At 36.4% G+C, this 23,443-nt stretch overlaps 1 protein-coding gene across 1 annotated transcript in view; it reads right to left on the bottom strand.

Annotated features, from left to right (window-relative positions):
* LOC763048 (protocadherin Fat 4) overlaps positions 1 to 23,443 on the bottom strand; it is a gene marked incomplete in the record, with an annotated part of 54,065 nt that overhangs the window by 12,093 nt on the left and 18,529 nt on the right. The window contains 21 exon segments of the mRNA XM_030980130.1: positions 717 to 854; positions 1,909 to 2,186; positions 3,351 to 3,474; positions 4,050 to 4,151; positions 5,158 to 5,328; positions 5,778 to 6,007; positions 6,679 to 6,877; positions 7,770 to 7,921; positions 8,309 to 8,605; positions 9,777 to 9,885; positions 11,226 to 11,366; positions 12,504 to 12,601; positions 13,452 to 13,626; positions 14,124 to 14,222; positions 15,082 to 15,180; positions 15,844 to 15,963; positions 17,414 to 17,501; positions 18,942 to 19,021; positions 19,692 to 19,821; positions 21,320 to 21,519; positions 22,122 to 22,277. Of these exon segments, the coding sequence (XP_030835990.1) occupies positions 717 to 854; positions 1,909 to 2,186; positions 3,351 to 3,474; positions 4,050 to 4,151; positions 5,158 to 5,328; positions 5,778 to 6,007; positions 6,679 to 6,877; positions 7,770 to 7,921; positions 8,309 to 8,605; positions 9,777 to 9,885; positions 11,226 to 11,366; positions 12,504 to 12,601; positions 13,452 to 13,626; positions 14,124 to 14,222; positions 15,082 to 15,180; positions 15,844 to 15,963; positions 17,414 to 17,501; positions 18,942 to 19,021; positions 19,692 to 19,821; positions 21,320 to 21,519; positions 22,122 to 22,277 (3,186 nt within the window).

Genomic DNA, 23,443 nt, shown 5'->3' with positions numbered 1-23,443 from the left:
CCGGGAACCTTTAGCTAGAAGACGAAAGACTTGATGCATGGCTGATCGTCAACGAAACGGAGTTAAGTCTTTTGTCAACTCTGTTTGTTGCCACGGCAGGCAGCCAGTGAAAACGAATTCGTTTAATTAAATTATGGAAATGCAAGCATTACTTTAAAAAAACAGAACTTTTTTTTTTATTCCTGGCTCATTTTTCCTGATCGATGTGTTCTGAAAGGGAAGAAAATGAACTTTCTAGAACTGTGATTTTTTCTTTGAAATTCATAATACTGCCCGCCGAATGACTTTTTGGTTTCTCTCTTCAAATTGGTTTTAATCACTCATGCGGGAAATATGCATCATATGAGTTGCATTGCATCATTATGAAAGAAGAGGATCTAAGCTTTACAAATATGTGTCATTTATTAATTATAATTGTGATTAAGTTATGATAAAACATCGATAATTCTCGGTTTCATTTTTTTTCTGGAACGCACTGTATAGTTGTAGTCCTCTCGCACATGCATACATTATTAATTTTGAGAACATATTTACATAGAAGTTAAATGCCAGAAACAAAAGGCAATACTTCCTTCATACATATCCATAAGGTATTCATCGCTAATGGTGATATCTCGCACTGTATAGTTGTAGTCCTATCGCACATGCATAAGTGATTAATTTTGAGAACATATGTACATAGTAGATACATGCCAGAAACAAAAGGCATTACTTACTTCATATATAAGGTATTCGTCGCTAATGCCGATATCTTGAACTGTCAAATCTCCATCAGATGACATATGAAACAGAGAGTAGATCACATCATCCTGATCATCAGCCAAGCTGAAAACACTCTCATTGTTGAATGGACCCTGTATGTTTGACAAGTCAAGTATTGTGCTATCATTATACGGCCCGCCTGTCATTTATTTTCATTTTTATATATTCATTTATTCATATTAAAAAAGTTATTCAAGTTTAGGACAAATTTTTACATTTATTTGAGAAAAATACAGAGCATAATAAACAGATTGAGACCTTGCTAGAACAAAAACGTAATGGAAACATTTTGTACAAAAAAAATTGTCGTAAACATTCTATTGTTTAGCTATTAAAGCAAATAGACAAAAATGATAGTAAATAAAACAACAATCACCATAATATATATGTACACTTGTTATAGGTGAAATATATACAGATATAGTTACCGCACGAGATAAAATTAGAATTAGTATCCGCGCTCGCACAAATAAACTTTTTACACGTGAACCAATGGGGATCTCATCAAAATGTATTTATGCGGCCCGTTAACCGGGGGATACGGGCATCTTTTGAAAGACTATTGGCAGGTAGGCGGGCATGCGGGCATCTTTTAAAAGACTATTGACCGGTAGACGGGCATGCGGGCATCTTTTGAAAGACTATTGACCGGTAGACGGGTATGCGGGCATCTTTTAACTCATAGCCTGCCATGAGGCTGCATGCACGCTATCGTTATAGTGCTTTGTACATGCGAGAAAGCTATCACTTGAGTGCCATGTGCGTTCAATGCAGCATTCGTAATAGCAGTTATTGTTCATGCTCATTGGACTGTGCTGTGTATTTGCATTCGCTATTCATAGAACCATCGCGTTAATCAGATTATCTCCAAAACAACCTGGCACGGGGGGAATTGGGGCTTGGCACTATTGGGATTAGCCTGGCTAAATTCACGACTCCAATTTCGACCTATTAGATGGCTGAATTTCTAAAGAGAGGTAGACAAAACATTTTTATTTTGAAATACGATGACGGATATGGACCGTCTTCAGCTCAGATGTATCGCACCTCCTGGGACTACGTTCTGAATACGCCACTGGACATAAAAACAGAAATAATGAAAGAAAATCAAAAGAAAGCAAAAAGAAAGAAAGAAAAATACATTACCTCATCCATGTCATTCACATCACCCTGGAAAATAACACGAACTGTGGATAAATCTTCAAGGCTGACACTGAAATCATCATTTACGAACTCCGGGGCGTGGTCATTTATGTCCACGACCTCGATGGTGACGTTAACATCAGTGGTTAGAGTAGCGTTTGTTCCGTTATTGAGAGCGGTGATGGTTACCCGGACCTCGCCGGTGGCGTATTTGACACTGTTGCGACTGATGCAGTTAACTGCCATAAGGTCGTTGTCCCTTACTTCGAAGTCGTCATCATCTAGAAAAACATGAAAAGAACAACACGATCGCAAAGACTTTCGAAAAGCAACAACAGAGGTGTAGTGGTACAGTGGTTCATTCACTGGACTCTAAATCCAAGGGTTTAGGGTTCGAATCCCAGCCCGGCACTTAACATCCTTCGGCAAGACAAGAATCTCCATTTGCCACTCCCGTCAAGGTCCTGAGGTAAAGACAGCATTGACGTTGATGTTGCTACGTACCCATGGTAAACAAAATCGTCATTCTTATGTTATCATTCATAAACGAAAATTTCAGTACCCAGTTCATCCTCTTTTGAAATGGGCGAACCTTACAATGACGTCATACGTAATCCGAACAGGTTTTCTGCAGGCAACAGAATAGACGTTGAAATGGCGTTTGAGTAAATTTCTTCAGAGTCCGTACGATCGTCTCGGATTAACATGTTGGTTGCGTAAAACTGCATTTAAAGTGCGCAGCAGAACAAGGTTGTTGCTCCCTTAAAGATGATAGGTATATTATGTTAACTTTTTAGTACTCCGAAAAAATTCTGCCAAGCGGGCGAATTGGGTTCCTCATTTCCATTCAACGCACCCCAACACTGTAATTATAATTCATTATAATATTGTGATATTGCAACATAATATTGTCTAAAGATGACCGATTCTTCCTCAATAGCTCTGATCTGATATTACAAAATGACATTAATAATACATTCGGCACCTCATAAATCATAAATCATAAACCGCGATAGCTCAGTCGGTAGAGCAGTGGTCTCGTAATCCGGCGACCGGGTTCGAAACCAAGGCGATGCATTTATGCTTTCTTAGCAGTCAGGTAAAATAACCACCACTACACAAATAAACCATCAAAAATGTATAATACATCAATTTTGTATCACACATACCAGTTCAAAATTTAATATGGCTACCGAGGACCATTCAGGATTTTTTGCTAAGCTTGCTCATCATCCAAAGTTGCCCTTTCGCCAACAAATTGTTCATAAATCACATCAGATCACAAATCCACGCACGCACACATACACACACGCATGCGCGCACACGCACACGCACAAACCCACGGTGTTGTGTTTACCTTCCCAATTGGCTCCATCAGATGTCAAACGCACTTTTAAACAGTCAATTATTTATCTTAGTAATTGTTAATTATTACGTCATAATACCTGTTGTATACGTCACAAACTGGTTAATTTTTGAGTCGGCATCTGTGGACTGGATAAGACCAACGAATGTGAGGCATTCCGTAGAACCATGCGCATTTTCTTTAATCGAGAATCTATACGGGCTCTGGAAAAAAAAAGAGATTCGAATTTATTTTGAGTGTGTCACTACTGAAATTAGTACATTTTTTTAAAACAAACAAACTCAGTATTCAGGGTTTTAGTATTCATACAAAAATTTGGAATAGTGTTGATAAATGCACTTTGTACAAAAAAGTATAAGTTTGGTTTGGTGTACCTTGTCGTATTTTATGACTGAAAGGAAATATTTCCTTACCCTTAAATGAAGCAAAACTGCTTTAAAAAAGTCATTGCGAATATAAGAGCACCGAAGTGAATAAAATATTACAAATAAAAGAAAGTCATAGTTTTATGATTTAAGAACAGTTGTCACAATGTGGGTTGCCATAACGTATGTAAAGGAGGCCCTCTATACGGGACAAACGTTTCATTACACAGTGTAGTGCGTTTCACACCTGCTCCCACAATGCAATAGTGGGAATGAAATCCCCAAGGGATCATCTCACAAAAGTGATTGATCTCTATGTATTTCATTTCTTTTACGTAGAAAAACACTGTACGCACTCACACCAAAAAAAAAAACGCCAGAGGTCTAGCATTAATCCTAACAAGTTTACTTACTTCAGAAAAAACAGGTGCGTTGTCGTTGATATCAGTTACGATGACGGTGAACGAAGTATAGTTGCGCAGTTTGGACGTCGTCCCTTCAGCATAAACAAGCAGCTATAAATCGTTTAAAAGGAAACATCAAACGACAGCATATCATTTAATTTGGAGAAGATGTGGCATGAGAAACCACTTATCGCAATTCCTCGATTCAACTCATTCTTGTTATATATGAACAAGATCGTACAGTGCGTCCCAGAAAAAACGAAACCGAGAATTGTCGATGTTTTATCATAACTTAATTACATTTATAATTGATAAATGACACATATTTGGAAAGCTTAGATTCTCCGTAGACGAAAGACTTCATGCATGGCTGATTGTCAACGAAACGGAGTTAAGTCTGTTGTCACTTCTGCATGTTGCTATTGCAGGCACCCAGTGAAAACGAATTCGTTTGATAAAATTATGGAAATGCAAGCACTACTTTAAACAAACAGAACTTTGTCATTCCTTGCTCATGTTTCATGATTGAGGTGTCATATGAAAGGGCAGAACCTCAACTTTTTAGAAATGTGATTTTCTCTTTGAAATTCAGATATCGTCCGCCAAATGACTTTTGGTTTCCTCCCTTCAACTTCATTTTAGTCACTCATGCGTGAAATATGTATTATATGAGTTGCATCAAATGGAAGAGGAGAATCTAAGCTTTCCAAATATGTGTCATTATTAGTTATAAATGTAATTAAGTTATGAAAATATCGATAATTCTCGTTTTCGTTTTTTCTGGGACGCACTGTATATAAAGAAAATCAAACTGAAGGCAATCCCAATATAGGCCTACCTGTCTTATTAAAATGGCGAACATTGCGATGAAATGTTACATGATTTGACGAAGATTTCTTTTTTAATTTAACATGTTGATTTTTTTTTTTACAGCAAATTCGGGCGTTTATCTATGCATATGATTAGTAATCACTAATTACTGCACTCACTGTGTAGACCTTCTTATTGTACTATAGCTTTAATAGTCGGATTTAGGATCCCCGACACATACACACCGAGGGAGAGAGGGTACAATATAATATACATCAGGCAAGAAAGAAAGAAGGAAATAATTTACCGTGTATGAGTGATCGTCGTATTCGTAATCAAAAGGTTTCGAAGTCGTAATATTGCCCAAGTCAGTTCCGATGTCGAAATATTCGGAACCCGATTCGAGCCCGAAGACGACTTGGTCATCGTAGGTAGAGGAGCCGAAGACTCTGCATATGTGAACAGGTAAGACCGTCTCCTTAAAGTAGAAACAATAATGATAAGGTTAAAAAGGAATTTTGATGTTTCTATATAAATTATTATTTCTTACTCGTTATCGTCACAACCCTCGATATAGACGGGCTCATACTTTTGTGCCGATTGTAACTAATCAATGCTGTGGATGTATTTATTTCAAATGTTGGTAATTTGAGAGGTACTTATATAAGACTAATCATTAATGGATTCGAAGAATGTTGAGCCACAGCGTTATCTTTCAAAAAAAGTGTAAATCAACAGAAGGGTGACTTTCCCCAATGCCTTTTGTGGAAACTGCCTTGCACTGATCGACGAGGGCTTATATTCACTGTGCGTTATTCCTCGACTTCAAAGAACTTGCCTGTTCTCGTTATTCTAAAGTTGTGTCTGACTAATTTCGTTTTTAATGAAGTAAAAGGTAACGCAAGATGTTAAAATACAACCACATACCTCTTCGATTTCCACTTGGTCCGGGCAGTCTTTGGTGATCATCGGTGGGCTTACAACAGGATTGGACTGGTCATCGATGTCGACAGTGATGATCACCACAGTGGTGTTACTTAGAGGTTCGATGGCCCCATCGATCACCATGACGACAACTTCGAAGGTGCCGACTTTGATTAGGTTGAGGATTGCTTGTGTTGTTGTCACGATGCCACTCGAGCTCACTTCGAAGTAATCTGAAAAGAGAAAAGGGAATAAAGTAAATGAATCCAGTGGGATCAAGGATTTATAGGATGGGGGTGGGGGGGGGGGGGGGGTCAAAAGTCTCTGACTGGCAAAAGAGGGGGGGGGGGGGGGGTAGCAGGACGGTTCTAACATATTCTATTTTACTCCGATATTATGTGACTAGCAAAAAGAGAAAAACAGAACAACAGACACACAAGAAATACAAAGGTTAATCGCATTTTAGGAGTACACAATAATTGACACAGGGGTCACAATAATAAGGGAATATGAGCAATCTCCCCCAATAAAAAAACGGACGCACATAAAAAACAACGAACAAATAAATATACTAAACCAGCAAACAAACGATAGCACATTCACTTAAGTGTACATTTGCCCGCGACTATAACGGGCGGAACGTGCCATAAACATGACAACTATACAACTATACATCCATCGAATTGCTGTATAGTTTTAACCAATCAGAACGCAGGAAACTATATGACTATTAACCGTTCACGAGTATTTCGATGGATATGGCGCAGCCGTACCGTCGCATAGTTGTATAGTCGTATAGTTTCCTGCGTTCTGATTGGTTAAAACTTTGAAGCCATTCAATGATGTATATTTGTATAGTTGTCATGTTCATGGCATGTTCCGCCCGTTATGCGCGTCAACGTACCAGAACTGCTTCCAGAACCGTCTGTCTCGCTGACCTTAGAGAAGCTTAATTCCCCATTGGCAAAACTGGGAGTGTCGACATCTGTGACCTCCGGGCCGAGGTCAATGACCATGGTCATGGAATCCTCGGTGATGTCGGCAGTGTAGAAGGGCTCCTCGAATGCTGGTGCTGTATTTTCCCCCGTGACAACTATGGTCACCTGTGGCAGAATATTACCGACACATGATTATTGTTGTATACCCCTTTAGAAAATATGGTTACTTAAGGGCTCCTATTTAAAAAATGAAATTGATATACATCGTGTAAATAAGATGAGGACATAAATGGTATCTCCAATCCTCGGTTTGAAATTATTCACTATTATGATAATTCCTCACTACTAATTTCATTTTTTATTTTTTGTTGATCTTTTCAAAATATAAGCAAAGATGACTTAAATATCTCTCGCTATTTGTGCTACGTGTTGATTTGAAGTAAGTTGATGTATAATTCCCATAACAGCTCTGTTACAAAGGTTCCAATGGCGAGCCATGCGGGGTTCTAAATACGGGAAAAGGTTAAGAGCCAATACAAATTCAAATATGCGCAACTTTCCTAACAGATCTAAATACTGTAAGAGGTTAAGAATCCATCAAGGGTTCTAATATAGGCTATTTCTATTAAATATATTAAAAGTGTGATTATGAAACGCTTGTTAGGCCAGTTTTGGAAGAATATCCTAAAAGTGTGATTATGAAACGCTTGTTTGGCCTGTTATTTAATTTTTTGAGGGGCGAGGAAAATGTGTGTACCCTCCCCTTCCTAAAAGTAAGTCCCAGAGCATTGAACCCTTCAAGATGTTGTGTCATAGTTACTCGACAACAGGAATAAGGGGTCGTGACAAAATATTTTAAAAATTCTTAAATCAACCGAGGGAGAAGAATTAAGTGCCGGGGGGGGGGGGGGTCTGACAAAATGATAGGGAAGTTCCTCTCAACACTGGAAAAGGCGCATAAAAACAGCTGTAACATCGATATGTATGCTAAAGTATAATACTACTCCTCCACTTTTTTTAATTCCGCGATACCCGACAAAACGTTGTCTTGTCTTACCTCTGTCGTCTCGCTCACTTCGGGGTCAGACTGGTTATACGCTCTCACAAGTAGAATATACTTGCCCTCCATGACAATGTCCGTAGGAAAAATCTCACCAGTCTGGTCATTGATAGTGAAATTTATGGATGGCAAAGGAGAAGCGTCCAGATCTACATTGAAAGGTCAAAGATAAAAAAGAGGTACTTTTGAATGAAAAGAAAAGTAAAGAATCTTAACAGATAATCAATAAACTAACTGAGAGTTATTTCGGTTAATTTCGGTATCACAAATCATAGCATTTTCTTTTGGTGCGTGTGTGTTAGATTCATAAATCTGATTGATTATTTTGTGTATATTAATTCAAATTTATTTTCAAAAAGATTACTTAGACGAATCTTAATTTTATAAAGTGAATTCAAGTATTTTCTTTGAGAACAATCTTCCTTAAATGCTATTTTCATACGACTGTTGCATCTCTAAGTTTGGACAGATTTAGTCTAATTTTACGTCACCGTTATGGGTTGCAAAAGGTAAACTATCAAAGAGTTATGGATCACCTGGCCGATATGTTTGACTTGATATATTAAACACAATATCATCGCTATTGCAGTTGCTTGTGACATTCAACGTCACAACAGGCACATTCGTTTCCAATTCGCTCTTCAAGACGATGACGTCATCATCTGCTTCATTCTCGAATGTGACGTCGCAGACGGTATCTCGGATATCCACCGTCAACGTGACGTTCGCAGAGGGACGATCTCGGTTATCCGGATTAAAAGCGTAGAAGGAGACTGAATATGGGTCGGTCGAGAGGGGGAGCTCTTCGTAGGCATATATTTCACAAGATCCATCTATGTGGATAAGCCAGAGAGAAAGCAGAAATGCAATTATAGCGTGTAGCGAGGGATTTATTTACTGTGGCAACACTATCAAAATTACCTGCTTGGCAGGCATATTATGATGACCTCCAATACTGCATCATGTTTACATCTCATTTGAAAACATCCATGTAGCGCTCAAGTTTAGAATTTGTTTTAATGTACGTATACATAACGAGTAAAAGATAAAACTGTGTTGAAATCATACTTGAAACCTTGATTGTTCAAGTTTGTTCGAATTTCCCATGGACTAAGACTAAGAAAAAATTATTTAGTTTAATCATTGCATGGCACTACTACGAAGGTCTTAGGTCTTAGTAGGTCCATGGTGTACAAGTGTAATCGCGTCGCACTGGTAAAATCTATATCCTCATCTTCATTATCACCATATTAAAGACATCAAGAAAATATGGTGGTCGTTGTCTCATGCACCCCCAAGAGGATCATCAGTAACTTGTTCTTCCACCAGTCGTCAGGAGTTTCGGCCCTGTTGAAGAACAATACTCTCTTGCATCGCCATCTACCCCCCCCCCCCCCCTTGTGCCAAATAATACGGAACAAAATGTTGTTTAAATGTTTGTCGCTTTCGGCATTTGGACATACTAGTCTAAACCCAGTTGAAGTTCATGGGTCACATTACACGTAAAGAAGGCTTAGAGAACCTTGCTTTGACAGGGAAAATTGTGGGAAGAAGGAGTAGGGGAAGAAGGAGGATACTTTGGATGGACAGTCTGCAGAAATTGTTGGAAGAGAGAGGAGTGAAAGAACTAGGAGTGGTACTAATACAGAAGGCTAGGAGCCGAGGGTTGTGGAACAGCATGATCGCCAAAGTCAAACGATATGGCACTTAGAGAGAGAGAGAGAGTCTAAACCATGCATGTACGCAGAACCTATCTCTGTTGCCTCAGAAGCAGCTCTAGAAGTCTGCAATTTTCTTCTACTCCTTAAACCCAAATCACAAAACCACCTAGGCGGCTAGGCCTATACGCAGTCAGTGACCGTTCCACAAACCCACATCATAAAGCGAATTAAATGGACACCATCGTCGCAGTCACACGATGCTCAAAATACATTAACAACTAATACGGAGGGGGGGGGGGCACTTTCTGTAATTTCCCATACAAATCTAAAATATATAAATCACCTTGACCAGTAAGAACGACGAAGGAATCTTCTCCGCCTGTCTTCTCGCACTGAGTTATGTTCCATGGAGCAAGATCGTCATCAGTCGCTTTCACACGTGAAAGTAGAACCTGATGTAGAGTAGAATAGATTGATATAACAACAACACTATCAGCGTGTCCACACACAAACAAAATTATCCCAAAACTCTATAAAGAAACGTCGTATAAAGAATCACCGTATAGCGAACAGGGCGTCAACACACACAAGGTAAGAAAAATCGTATAAAGAAATGTATAAAGAAACTGATTTTGACGAAATCGGTTGACATGACAGCCGGCCAATCATGAGTGTTCCGTCACGTTAAGCCCCGCCGTGTTATACCGTTCTAATTCGACTATACGTCCACACACAAAACATTCCGTGATTCTTTATCGAGTTCGAGTACGAAACGATGCCCAGACCCTAGTTTCGTTATACGACGTTTTGTTCGTATACGCACATACAATTTCATCGTATGGCTATCCCGAAACGGTATAGCAATACCGTTTCGGGATAGCTATTCGATGAATTTTGTGTGTGTGGACACAGGGTGAATCGCATAGCTACATTAATCACTGGAGAAGATGAATAATGATAATAATTGATCGCGCTTTTTTAATATAGAGCGCATGATAATTTGAAGAATTGGTTATTAATGTTAAAACATCGCCTGAAACGAATTAGGAACCAAGAGAGGAATAAAAGGAATAATAACAAAATAATAATCAAATAAAGCAAAGTGAAAAATGGAAAGCGATACAAGATGGAAAAGTTGGAAGAGAAGAAAAGTAGTGCAGTGAACGAAGAAGAAGAGAATGGGAAGCGACAGAAGATGAAACAAGTAAAAACGAAAGAAGCAGAAGAAGAAGAAAAAGAAGATTCCCCTTCCACGGCACAGATTTTAGAAATGAAATTTCATGCTAGACATAAACCCACAACTATCGGATTCTTGTTGTTTGCCATAAAGTTGGTGGTGAATGTGACCTCCAAGGACGTTACCATGGTAACTCATGAAGGAGGAAATAATGGAATTTTACGGTTGGAAGTGAGCAGGATCGTGGTTGTTTTGTGGATTTTCATTTTCAAATTTAGCTAAGGTATGTATAATTGTGTATATAATTTTGTTAGGGATGAAAAGAAAGAAAAATTATATAAATAATATCAATTATTGAGAGGAGGAGGAGGAGGAGGAGGAGGAGGAGGAGGAGGAGGAGGAGAGAGAGAGAGAGAGAGAGAGAGAGAGAGAGAGAGGGGGATGAAAGGGAGAGAGAGAAAGAGAGAGAAAGAGAGAGAGAGAAGAGAGAGAAGAGAGAGAGAGTTAGAGAGACAGAGAAGAACGAATAATAATCGTAAAGTCAATGACAAAAACAGTCAAATGTGACTAATTGCCATCAAAATTATGACGAATAAAGAAGGTCACTATACTCACAGGCGGATCAGCGAGATCGTCCGTTTGTAGTCGCACTGTGATCGATGTCTTCGCGAACATGGGAATGTTGTCATTGACATCCAATACGATCACGGTGATTGTGGTGTTACTGGAGAGAGGCGGCTCCCCACTATCCTCGGCCTGAGCATTTTTTTTTAAAGGGAAGGGGTAAAAATTAATAAATTTCTATTTTCTCCAAAGAGAGAAATAGTATAAAAGACGCTTGCTTACAATATATATGTTATCACCTGACGAAGTGTTGCAGCGGCGCACAAAACGTCGTGAACTCTTAGATCCCTTGTTGACCATACATTGAGAGACAAACAAATATCACTAGCGATATATAATTTTCGATACTATATTCGCACTGAGTAATATATTTAGCATTAAAGAAACATGATTTTACATAACACGATAGCAATGACTTTGTCAATTTCAGTAGCCTTGACCATCGCCTTGTGAAATGTACACTCATTACAAAGACGTATAACGTATTATCCAAAGGTGATTAATGTATGAGATATTAGAAGGTAGTGACATTTCCTTCTAGTTGATATTTTCGAAAGATTGTTCGAAAGTTTTTCATGATCGTTTTACAGGCATCCTCATAGCATATACTGCACATCCTGTTTTACGCAACCGCGGTTAGAACAAGATCTTTTGCTTCACCAACGTCAAAAGCAATGGAAAGTTATTGATATTCTCAGCATTAAGCAAATATCACACGGTGCTCATAAATTACGTCATAGAATTGCTAATGATTGTGTTTGATTGATTACATCTTCAAATAATCATTCTCATTTTTAATCGTTTTCTTCGTCAAAATTACACCTACATGGCTCGTTTTCCATTTTTTTTTAAAACTTCCCCTTTTGCAAGTTTGTATACCCCTCCCCCGGAAGTAGTTACTCATTACCACATGGTCAGTAGACCATTACTATTAAGACCCAATACCCAAGACAGATACATTTGTATTAATAATTGCCTATGCTCTCACGGTGTCCATATGGTAGGAATACTCCCCAGGGAGTGGAAATGGTGCAAATTGTGAGTGAATGATCTGATGATTGGGGTAATAATATCCGTAAAGCTCTTAGAGACGTTTTTCTGTATTAAGCGCGATATAAATCCAATAATGATTATATTATTATTACAAGCGTTTACATTTTCCCAGTTGTGTAAATACACCGCTTACAACAATGCTTTGTTAGGAAAGTATATGCATGTGTTGCCATTTTCGCATAGACCATTTTATTTCCTATATAAGAAAGAACCTACGATGATAGTGATGATGTAAATGTCTTCTGTTTCTCGGTCCAACGTCCCATCCGTTTTGATCTCTCCGGTTAATTGGTTAACGTTGAACGGAACGTCACCTATATATGGGAGAACAAGGAATCAACCGCATACGAAATGTGCATGCTTCATTTGTTTTTTCATTCAACAATTCATCAAACTATCTTTATTTTTGTAATGTTCTATCTTCTAGGAGAAATTAATGAAGAACAAAAAATAGCAATAAAACTAAATAAATATAGAGAGTATGGTGGGAAAATTTTAAGAAGAAACATGTACATATGACATGAAAAAAAAATCACGCAAGAGACAATTATACAGTGTGTGTAATGGTTTTAGGACTTTAAGTTCCGACCATTGTAAAAAAAAAATCTTAATCTCTCTTTGCCTCTCTGTGTGTTTCTCTGTCTGTCTCTCCCATGCATCTTTTGCCCCCATCTCTTCTCCTTTCTATCCTATCTCCCAACCACTTATCATTTTCATAAACACAGGCCAATATTACCACATCTTCTAGGAGGCATGATAAGAATAGAGAAAAAGTACTATGAATTTATGTGAGATTTGAAACTATGGGTTTGAGTAACACTTATACTTAAGGTAATCATTCTTCGTATACTGTATAACAATGACATTCATTGTTTGTTTTGGTAGAACTCTTTTGCTCTCCAGTAATTTCGGCTGCGATGAAATCATAATGAAATCGTAAATTCGTGGATTTGAATATTTAAAGCCAGTCTGCACTACTTTGGCCAGGGGATTAGACCTTCCTGCAAGGTCACTGACAGATGGTTATCTCATCAAATCAGCTCTCAATTAACATAAGAAAAAGGGGATCATGGGGGACCAACAGGCACCGATTAGACACTGTTTGCTATATAGAGGGTGCAAGTAGCTATAAGTAGTGCAGTGGGGCTTTAAACAAAAACCTACCGCTGGATGGGTCTAACGAGTACAAGACTGTGTCTTCCCCGTCACCGTCGTCGTCCACGGCTCCTACTGTACATATCACATCATCGACACCTACGTCTTCGAGTACTTCGATATTCAAACAGAATGAGATGAACACGGGAGCGTTGTCATTGACATCGGTGATTGTTACTGTGACCTTTTGGACGGAGAGGAAAAATAGGAGATCGAACATTTTCGGAAAGTTTTGGAAAAAAAGCTGAACCGGATCAATTGCCGGACCCAATATATATTTGATGAAAAAATATATGAAAGGAAATGTGGAGGCTTTCTGAAATAAGGGGGGCCGGATAGTTGCAGTTTAAGGATAGCAATTAAAACCCAAAAAATCGTGAAATTGAGGAAATTCTGCTTTTCAGTTCATTTAGGACAACGTTAATTTGGTTATAAATACCATTAGGTTTTTGGTTTCGTCGGGGAGGAGGGGGGGGGGGGGGATGCTTGTAAACGTCTAGATTCATATTTATTTTTTTGGAGGGGGGAGGGGGTGGTATCAATGGGTGAATTTTGGGGTGGATGCCTAATAGGGGATGGCAGCGATGACTATTCCCCCCCCCCCAAAAAAAAAAAAAGAAGAAGATAATTACAAACAAACATAATATACTACAATTGCATTTAAATTGTGATACATCTTACCGTTGTTAAGGTTAAAAATTTGGAATCAGAAGCACTGATCACGAGTGTATATTCCTTCACGGCTTCATAATCAAATGGTCCATGTGCGTACAACATTCCCTGTGAATGAAATTAAAAAATAATGATACATAAACATTCTGACATGAAAAAAAAAATGAGTTTTTCCCCGACATTTTCATCGATAGGCTTATATAAGTATTTGTAAGAAGAGGTCAATCCTGATGTCAAGTAGATTATAAAGGAGATAAAAAGAAGAAAATCTGATAGAGAATGAGAAAGCTATGTAGCGTTAAATTTGAGATCCATAAAACACACAATTCCCTTGGGGGTAAACGCTCCATTCTTTCTGTAGTAAAATAATTAGACAAATCATTTTCTCCAAAAATACTTTGTTGTTCTATGCACTAGATATATTATAATAATTATTTGTGATCCATAAAACACACATAGGTAACTCTACTAATTCCCTTGGGAACAACGCTCCATTCTTTTTGTAGTAAACTACTTAGAAAATTATTTTGTCAAAAAATACTTTGTTGTTCTATGCACTAGATGTATTATAATGACTATACAGCCCCCCCCCCCACACACAATACGAAGAGACATATTCCTTCATCAATTGAGCTGAATTAAATTTTCAAATGATTGGTGCATCAGCTTAAGCTTGGTACAAGGAGATTTAGACATCCCATTATTAAAAACACTGGTGCTAAGTTATCAAACGCAGGACAATTATGAAAAGGGTATCATTAAACAGAAAACAACTTCTTCATTACCATGAAATAAATTTGAAGGTCACATTGATTATTACATTTTAATCATATATAAGCTACCAAATTTGGGTTTACTTTCTTGTATTTATGTAATCGTAAATTCTGTATGACTGTATATATTATGTTGTATATTTCATGTCAGATATTGTAAAAAGTATGAAGGGTATAATTTTAAAAAAAGTTACCGTCTCATTGTCGACGGAGAAGAGGCCGTCATCGGGAGACTCTAGCACGTAGACGATCTCGGCATTGACGCCCTCATCGATGTCAGTGGCCTCAATCACCTTCATCAAAGATGAAAATGAAAAGATAATAATAATTAAAAAACAATAATAAAGATAATGATAAAAATAATCATAAATAGAATAAAAGTAATATTAAAAGTAATAGTAATGATAACATGAATAATAATAGCTGTTACTTACAGAGTGCTTTACCATCGACTGACCAAAGCGCTAACAGTATGATTATCATTATTTCTCCGATCACTAACTTAAACTACTCTACACCACATTAAAGTGCCCACTTGCAGATTTTGTTTGTAAGAAATGCCTCTGAAATGCATTTCTTCTTTAGTTTTAGATACTGAATAGTAAAGATAAATTATACACAATTTATTTTTTACAGAAAAAGTTCATACCTGACAGAAACATTCATGCCGTTTACATTAAAAAAATACAGTAATTATCCACCTCTAAGCCGCTGTGTATTTAAAAAAGGAACACAGAAAATATTTTCAAACTTGATGGATTTGAAGGTTTTACTTCACAGGACAATTTAAAAACTGAAAACAAACGAGTTATTCCATTTATTCCTAAACTGATTTAACTTCTTCAATCTATGATTATTTCAAACTAATTAAACGATAAATGATTTGATTATATTAGAATTTAAAAAAACACCTGAAAACCACCATAAAATTGTGAGAAATAAAAGGGGTGATTTACTTGTAACATTTCTGTATCAGTTGTGTTTTCAGACACAGACAACGCTTGAGATCCTCCTGTGAATTCGGGGGCGTTGTCGTTGATGTCTGTCAGAGTAATAGTCACTAGGCAATCGTCTTCCTGTAATGAAAATTGGATAAAACAAAAATGAGTGAGAGACAGAGAGAGAGAGAGAGAGGGGGAAGGGAGAGAGAGAGGGAGAGAAAGATAGAGAGAAGAGTGGGAGGGAACACACAGAGAGAGAGAGAAAGATGAGGGAGAGAGAGAGAGAGAGAGAGAGAAAGAGAGAGAGAAAGAGATAGAGAGAGAGGGAGAGAAAGAGAAAATGCAGGGGTGGGGAGAAAGAGGAAAAGTAATCACTGATTAAGATACACTAGAATGACGGTATAATCAATTGCTTTGGAAATAGTTTTTCTAACCTTTCTCAAACCCTCCCCCCACATTCTATACGTTTAAGAATACCAAGGATCGATGTGGCTTCATAAACGAAACGATGACAATGCTACCAACTCATGAATCGGCACGTAAATTGCATGTTGAATTAAAGATGAGCTCGAAGTACAGTGGCATTCAGCCTAAAACATGTTGAAACCATCAGTGAGATCCTTTTTTTTTTAAACATCCTTACATCCTCTGTACAAAGGGGTATATAACTACAAGTATAGTCAATAACTGTTTTCATTTTACAATTCTAAATAGCACTGATGCTTATTTTAAATCTTCATTTTTAAAGAGATGTAGAAATAAACTTTGAACTTGATCTATACCGGGTCCGGTCAATGCAATCTTTCCCCTGTAAAGCGACTATAAAAAAATAGGGTCTGGCATGTACAGAAGCGTTGATTATTGGCGAGGTTATAGGGGTACGAAATATATATACATGGTTTTCCCCGAGCTTAAAGTGACTCGGTGACATTGTTGAAGGTTGATGAAAAAAATTGTTTAATTTTTGTATAAAATGTTACTTACTATATTCCTTGTACTATACTAACCCTCTGACATGCAAAAAATCCTGAACAAATTCTCAAACCACAAAGATATCTATGGTTTTCTTTGAAGGCGTCGATGTGAGGCACCCTCTAACAGTGATTAACAGTAAATTCTCCCAACCATTTTTGAATTTTCCCAACCGTTTTTACCATGATAAAAATACACAAAACAGGCTATAAAAATCTGTCAACACTTAACTGGCTGGAATGGAATGTAGAGCCATTTTATTGCTTTGTGACGATTTACATTCACCTAAAATGTAATTAAATTGTCCTTGTCTTTATGCTGAATAGAAGTAGAATAATATAGTTGGGAGAATTAAGGAATCGATAAGATCAGTTTTTCCCAATTTGTACCATGAATAATGATCCGTTTTCACTCAAATTTTCAGATTATCTTTAATTTTACATCTAGCATTGAAGTCACTACCTTAGCACCACTATCTCTCATCTGAACAATGTTACAAAGTCCCTTTAATATAGAGTTTGCAGCAATTAATTTCCGATCATGTTTTCTGTCCGTAGTATTGCAAGATTCACAATCATTACAAAGAAGAGTTGATTATAAATCTAGAGCTTACATTGGTCCCATCCATGACAACCACAGTTATGTTATAGGCGGTAGTCCCTTCATCACGATCCAGGCGCCCATCCGTCGAAATTTCTCCTCTGAGAAGGATAGACAAATTTAGAAGAATTTTTTTTCTCCAAAAAACAGAAGTATTGTTTGATAATGAAAAAAAATTGAATACAGTGATATAATTGTAGACAAGCAATGTGATTATATATATTCAAAATATGTAGTTTTTTAAAAATCTATTCAATAATTTAGCTTCTTATGTATTATATACGCAAAAAAGAAAAGGTAATTTTACAAACATATTTGACATTTATTTAAAGGAAATATTATGGAGGGCAAATGTTGAAAAGCATCATCTCTGGAAAAAATGTTGACTATGTTAAACAAACAAGTATAACTCTTTTTGTGACATAAGTATAATTCATGTGTTTTTCTTTGTAATCGAGATAAGTTTGTGTCTCTGATGTACGTATTATTATTCAATTAATAAATGATGGGGGAAAAAAAAATGACACGTCATTATTTTGCTTCTCAACTGACTTGATATTAGACAAACTTGTCTGCTATATGAAATGCTATTATAGCCTAAATATTATTATTATCATTAACTTTATTATTAATTCATCCATAACCTAATGTGACCTTGGTTAATGAAAGAGGAAAATTACTGGACTCTATTCTGAAATATGGGGTCACCAGTTCTTGTAATCATTTCAACACGTCATCTTCGAAGTCGTATAAATAAATGTATAAATACGCCGTTCTCCTTTACTTTATTATTACTATCATCATTATTATTGTGTACATTTTTATCATTATTGTAATTATTATTATGATCATTATTTGTATTTTTATCATTATCATTGATATTATTTGTATTTGTATTGTTATTGATATTATTTGTATTTGTATTGTTATCATTATTATTGATATTATTAAACATTATTATTATCAATAATATTATTGTAATCTTTTTGTTATAACTATTATTATCATTACAATTATTATTTTTATTATTATCATTATCATTCTTCTTCTTCTTTTTCTTCTTTTTTCCTTATCATAATCATCATCCTTATTATCAAAATTATTATCATTGCTACTGTTATTATTACCATTATGAGTATAAATATTATTACCATTATTATTAAAATTATGATCATTGTTATTACTGATATTATTACCATTATTATTATTAATATTATTATCGTCATTATTGTTATCATTATTATCATTATTACTTGTATTGTTACTATTATTATAATTGCTATTATCATTATTATCAATAATACTGTTATGATTTTACCATTATTATTATAATTGCTGTTATCATTATTATCAATAATACTATTATAATTTTACCATTATCATTATGGCTTTTGCTTTTACTATTATACCTATTATTATGATAATGTGAGCTTGGAACCAATGGCCCATAGGACGAATCCTGGTCGTGTGTTAGACCTTTCCATCTAGACGAATCATGGCTCGTATGCTTGTATAAAGTGCATTGCAAAATGAAAACTTACGTTTTTGAATCTATTGCGAAAGGACCAGCAGTCTCCCCGATAGAGTACTCAAGAATTGCATCAACATCTAAATCGTTGGCCTGTACAAAGCAGATGAAATAAAGAAAGTGACATATCTTCATTACTAATTGTAGGGTCCCCCGTGTGTAACACTTTACAATCAATGACGTCACCTCACATTATACCAACCGCCACTCATACTCGAGCAGCCAAGCGACCTTTGTTGTGATTTTATATCTTAATTAGTACAACTTATGACAATTTTATATTTTTAGCTTTTTTTTCACAGTGAAAAATGTCAATATTCTTGTTCCTAGATTTTCATTTCATTTTTCATTTCATTTATTTTCATATTTCTCATGTTACATATACATTTCAAAATAAAGTACAATTTTGTTTTGGTGATAAAATAACAATCATTAATACATAATAAATACCATAAAGATAAGTGGTCAATATAGAGTACTGAATTAACTGAGAGAAATATGATGGGACCTACATGAAAGCAAGCTTGTAAAGCTGTAGGGCCCAGTAGCCATATCTTAGCCCTAAAATTCAGTGACCACATTGGGTGGTAAAATCCCTCCTGGCCAAACTAGTACAGACGGTCTTTATAAAACGGAAGGGTATAATTATGGACCTTTAACATAAACACAGTATCACTATTCCTCACAATGAACTTCGACCTTTCCAAAACGACAAAGTGAACATGAATTCAGGGGCGCAGTACCGGAATCATTGAAAGAATACCTGAACAGTGTAAACCGAGGAATCCGTTGGTACTTCCTCCTCGATGTCGACTTCAACCACACCTTCGGCGAACGTCGGAGCGTGCTCGTTGACATCGGTCACGTCAATGATCACGGACGTTATACTGTACCTAGATGATAAATTTGATTTAAAAAAAATAAAAGAGAGTTAACCGTTGCCCCATGTTTGTGAGAAGAGGACCGCTTACATTATTTTTCGTTGTTTATGGGAGGTCTCCTCTGAACAGTCTTTGAGAAAAAATCTCGACCAAAGTTTGAACAATTATTGTTCAAAACATGTTGCTGTATGATTTTTTGATAACTTATGCTCAACTGGTTATATAGGAACTTTGGGGAAGTACCAACCAATCCAAAGAGGTTAATAAATATTTTAATTCATCATTAAAATGTTATTTGAAATACAAAGAAAATATAAGATACTTCGATAATGAAGAAGTTACGAGAGTATTGGAAATGTTAAAATTATAATTTTAAGAAATTATGTTGATCCTGTATATAATTCATATGTTTTGTAAATAATATATATGTATTTTGAAATGGGACAATAAAGTCCCTCTGAAGAGGTAAAGAGAAAAGAAATGTTGCTGTATGATGAATAAATGAATATACATAAAGTTGAATCGAGAGTACTGACTGACGTTTCGAGGCGAACAACTAGAAGTAAAATGTTGGTAAGAATTTCACGAAGTAGAACAATTTTTTTTTAATGTTCCTGTCCAGTCTAATTTAAAAAGACTTCCTGAAAACCTTCAATTTCTAGATGACATTAATATTATCAAAAGAGAAAATTTTAAAAAAGATGAGACGATACCAAGGCTTAATCAACATAATAATGGTCCAATAATAGGGGAGTGATGAGTACTAATGACGATATGTTTTCTTAAATTAATATTCATATTTATATTATGTTGTTTTATACTTTGTTTATGTGTACCATTATTGCTTTTCTATAGCATTGTACAATTTTAATTTAATGTTTATTTGTACATATTTGTCAATTTATATAACTTTCTCCATATTTCCCTTTTTCCCCGGACACCTTTATTTTCCTTTTTGCTTTACGCGTCCGCTCATCGTTTATCTGTATCTTTCAATTGTATTCCAATTCCTTTTCTTGTCTCTCTCGTCATTTACGTTACTTTCCTGTAATGTTCTTGGTTGCTCCCCACCCCCAATTTAACCGAACTGTTTGAACTGAAAAAATATGCATATTTATGTTTGATTGTATTGATATGTTTTTGTAAAATCTCTGTGTTCATGTAGAGGGCCCAATTGAAAACCAGGTCATCTTAATTGGCCACGCGTTTATTATACATTAAATAAAAACTTATCTAAAGACAAATTTATCTATAGTTGCACTTTCCACCAGGATGATGTAAATGGGTTGCAAGTGGAAAGAAATTCCCCGACCACCGGTGGTAATTATCAGGGTAGCTCGGCTAATATGCCAGGGTAATGCAAGTACAGTTTACAGACAGTAGTATTAAGCGCTAAATAAATGTTATTATTGTTATTATATATGATGTCAGTTTAATGTTACCCCATTTTTTGGAAGGAGGGGGGGGGGGGGGGTATTCATCATGTGTGAATGATATCATCACGCAGTACCTGTAGTAGGTCCCTCTTTCATCCACCGCTTCGACGATGAGCGTGTACTGTTTAACCTTCTCCGCATCTAAGCCGTCCTCCACGACGGAAACGTCACCGCTCTCGGCATCGACGCTGAAGACATCCTCTCCGCCGTCCGACGCCATTTGGAGACGATAGACGATGCCTTCTGAGGTCATGTTCGCATTCCATGCTTCCACCTTAATTCGAGAAAAGAGAATGATACAATAGTGATAAGAATGATTGCTGTAAAACCAGACAATTTCGCGATATTAACTTCTGAGGCTCATGAAAGCCAGAACTTTGCACGGCAAGAGAATTTCCCGAACAGCGAATACGTCGCGTTGTGTTGATCATGATACAATGATTTTACTTAATGTAAGACAGCTTTGTACAAGAAGGGTAATATTTTTGTATATTAATTATTAATAGTTAGTCTATTATTGTAAGAGGCGAGGCTAATATTTCTATTTTGTTTATAAGACTTGTTGCTTGCCGATCAAATAGGAGAATATATTATTAAAGAGTAAACCTGACCACGATGGTCTGTACTGTACTAATCCAAATCGACTCTGTGTCTAAGAACACATTTCACAAAGGAAAAACTTAATGACCTCAGTTTAACGTCATTTTTTAAACTCGATTTTGAGTTAAATTCCAGCGTCGGCCGTCGAGTATAAATTTTACTAGAATACAGGTCATTATGATTTAAATTTCTGCAAAAACTCACGAGTCAACTTTAATTCTCTGTTAAGGAATAAAAATCGATTAGAATGCAATGAGAAGAATAACAATACAGTACCTGAATAATGCTCGTACCCTCGGTTGCATTTTCTAATACGTTTCCATGGTAATAACTTTGAGTAAAATTAGGCGCCAAGCCGTCAGGCATAAGCCGCACGGTTACGTTTGTAACACTATCACACTCCATATCTGCTTTGTCATCGCTCAGAAATATCTGGGAAATTTTTTTTTAAAATATCATAAGAAGTAGAGTTACAGGATTAGTGCTCTCATAAACTAATCTTATAAATTGTTTTGATAAAAATAGTAATAATACTCAGTTCTTTTATAGCGCATAACACATTACAGTCCCTATGCGCTTTAAATAGAAAGGAAAGAATTACAAAAAAAAGTCATACAAATTAGAAAATCCACTTAGAAGCAAAGAAGTACATGTAGTGTTGGACGCTGAGTTCATGGGTGTACACTTTTAACAATGAATAAATACGTTTTAAGAGAAACCTTAAACTTGTTTAAATTATTGTGATTTCTCATGGAATCTGGAAGTGAATGCCATAAAACTGAGGAGGCGTGTGTAAAAGAAAGTTCACCGTATGTTTTTGTTGAGGTGGGAGGGACAATGAATAATGATTTTGAGCTTGATCTTAAAGTATGAGCAGGCTGATATAATGATAAAAGTTCACATAAATAAGAAGGGGCAATGTCATGAAAGCATTCGTATGCAAAAAATAATAGTTTAAACAAAATAAGGGAGTGGACAGGAAGCCAATGTAGATTTCGTAGTACAGGAGTAATTGATTCGTATTTCCGAGTTCGGGTCATTAATCTTGCCGCTGAATTTTGAATAGTTTGCAATTTTTTGATTTGTTGCTGATGAAGACCGAAAAGAAGACTGTTACAAAAATCAATGTGGCATAAAACAAATGCATGGACTAATTTTTCAGTGGTGGGCCTATCCAAAAAAGCACGTATTTTTCCAATCCTATACAAAGCATACGAAGCAGCGCGACATTTTTTAGATATAAAATTCTCAAATGTCAACCGACAATCAAAAATCACTCCTAGGTTACGATGTAGGCCCATAAAGCAACGATAAACAGAACGACTTTTTTTCGTTACTGTGTGTTTATAATTGTTGTACGACTATTCATATTGTTCAAATAGCTATTTTCATTGTCTCTGGTGTATGAGAGAAAGAGCGAGAGGGAGAATGCATGTGGGTGTGTGTGTGTGTGTGTGTGTGTGAGTGAGTAGTGTGTGTGTGTGGGGGGGGGGGGGGGGTGGGGGGGGGTGGGTGAGTATGTGTGTGGGTGGGTGAGTATGTTTGTGTGATAGAGGGTGAGTATGTTTGTGTGATGGAGGGGGCAGGGAGGGGGCAGG

Source organism: Strongylocentrotus purpuratus, unplaced genomic scaffold (assembly GCF_000002235.5).
Source record: "Strongylocentrotus purpuratus isolate Spur 01 unplaced genomic scaffold, Spur_5.0 spur5_scaffold_10, whole genome shotgun sequence".
Lineage (NCBI taxonomy): Eukaryota > Metazoa > Echinodermata > Echinoidea > Camarodonta > Strongylocentrotidae > Strongylocentrotus > Strongylocentrotus purpuratus.
This window is presented reverse-complemented; position numbering and strand designations above follow the sequence as displayed.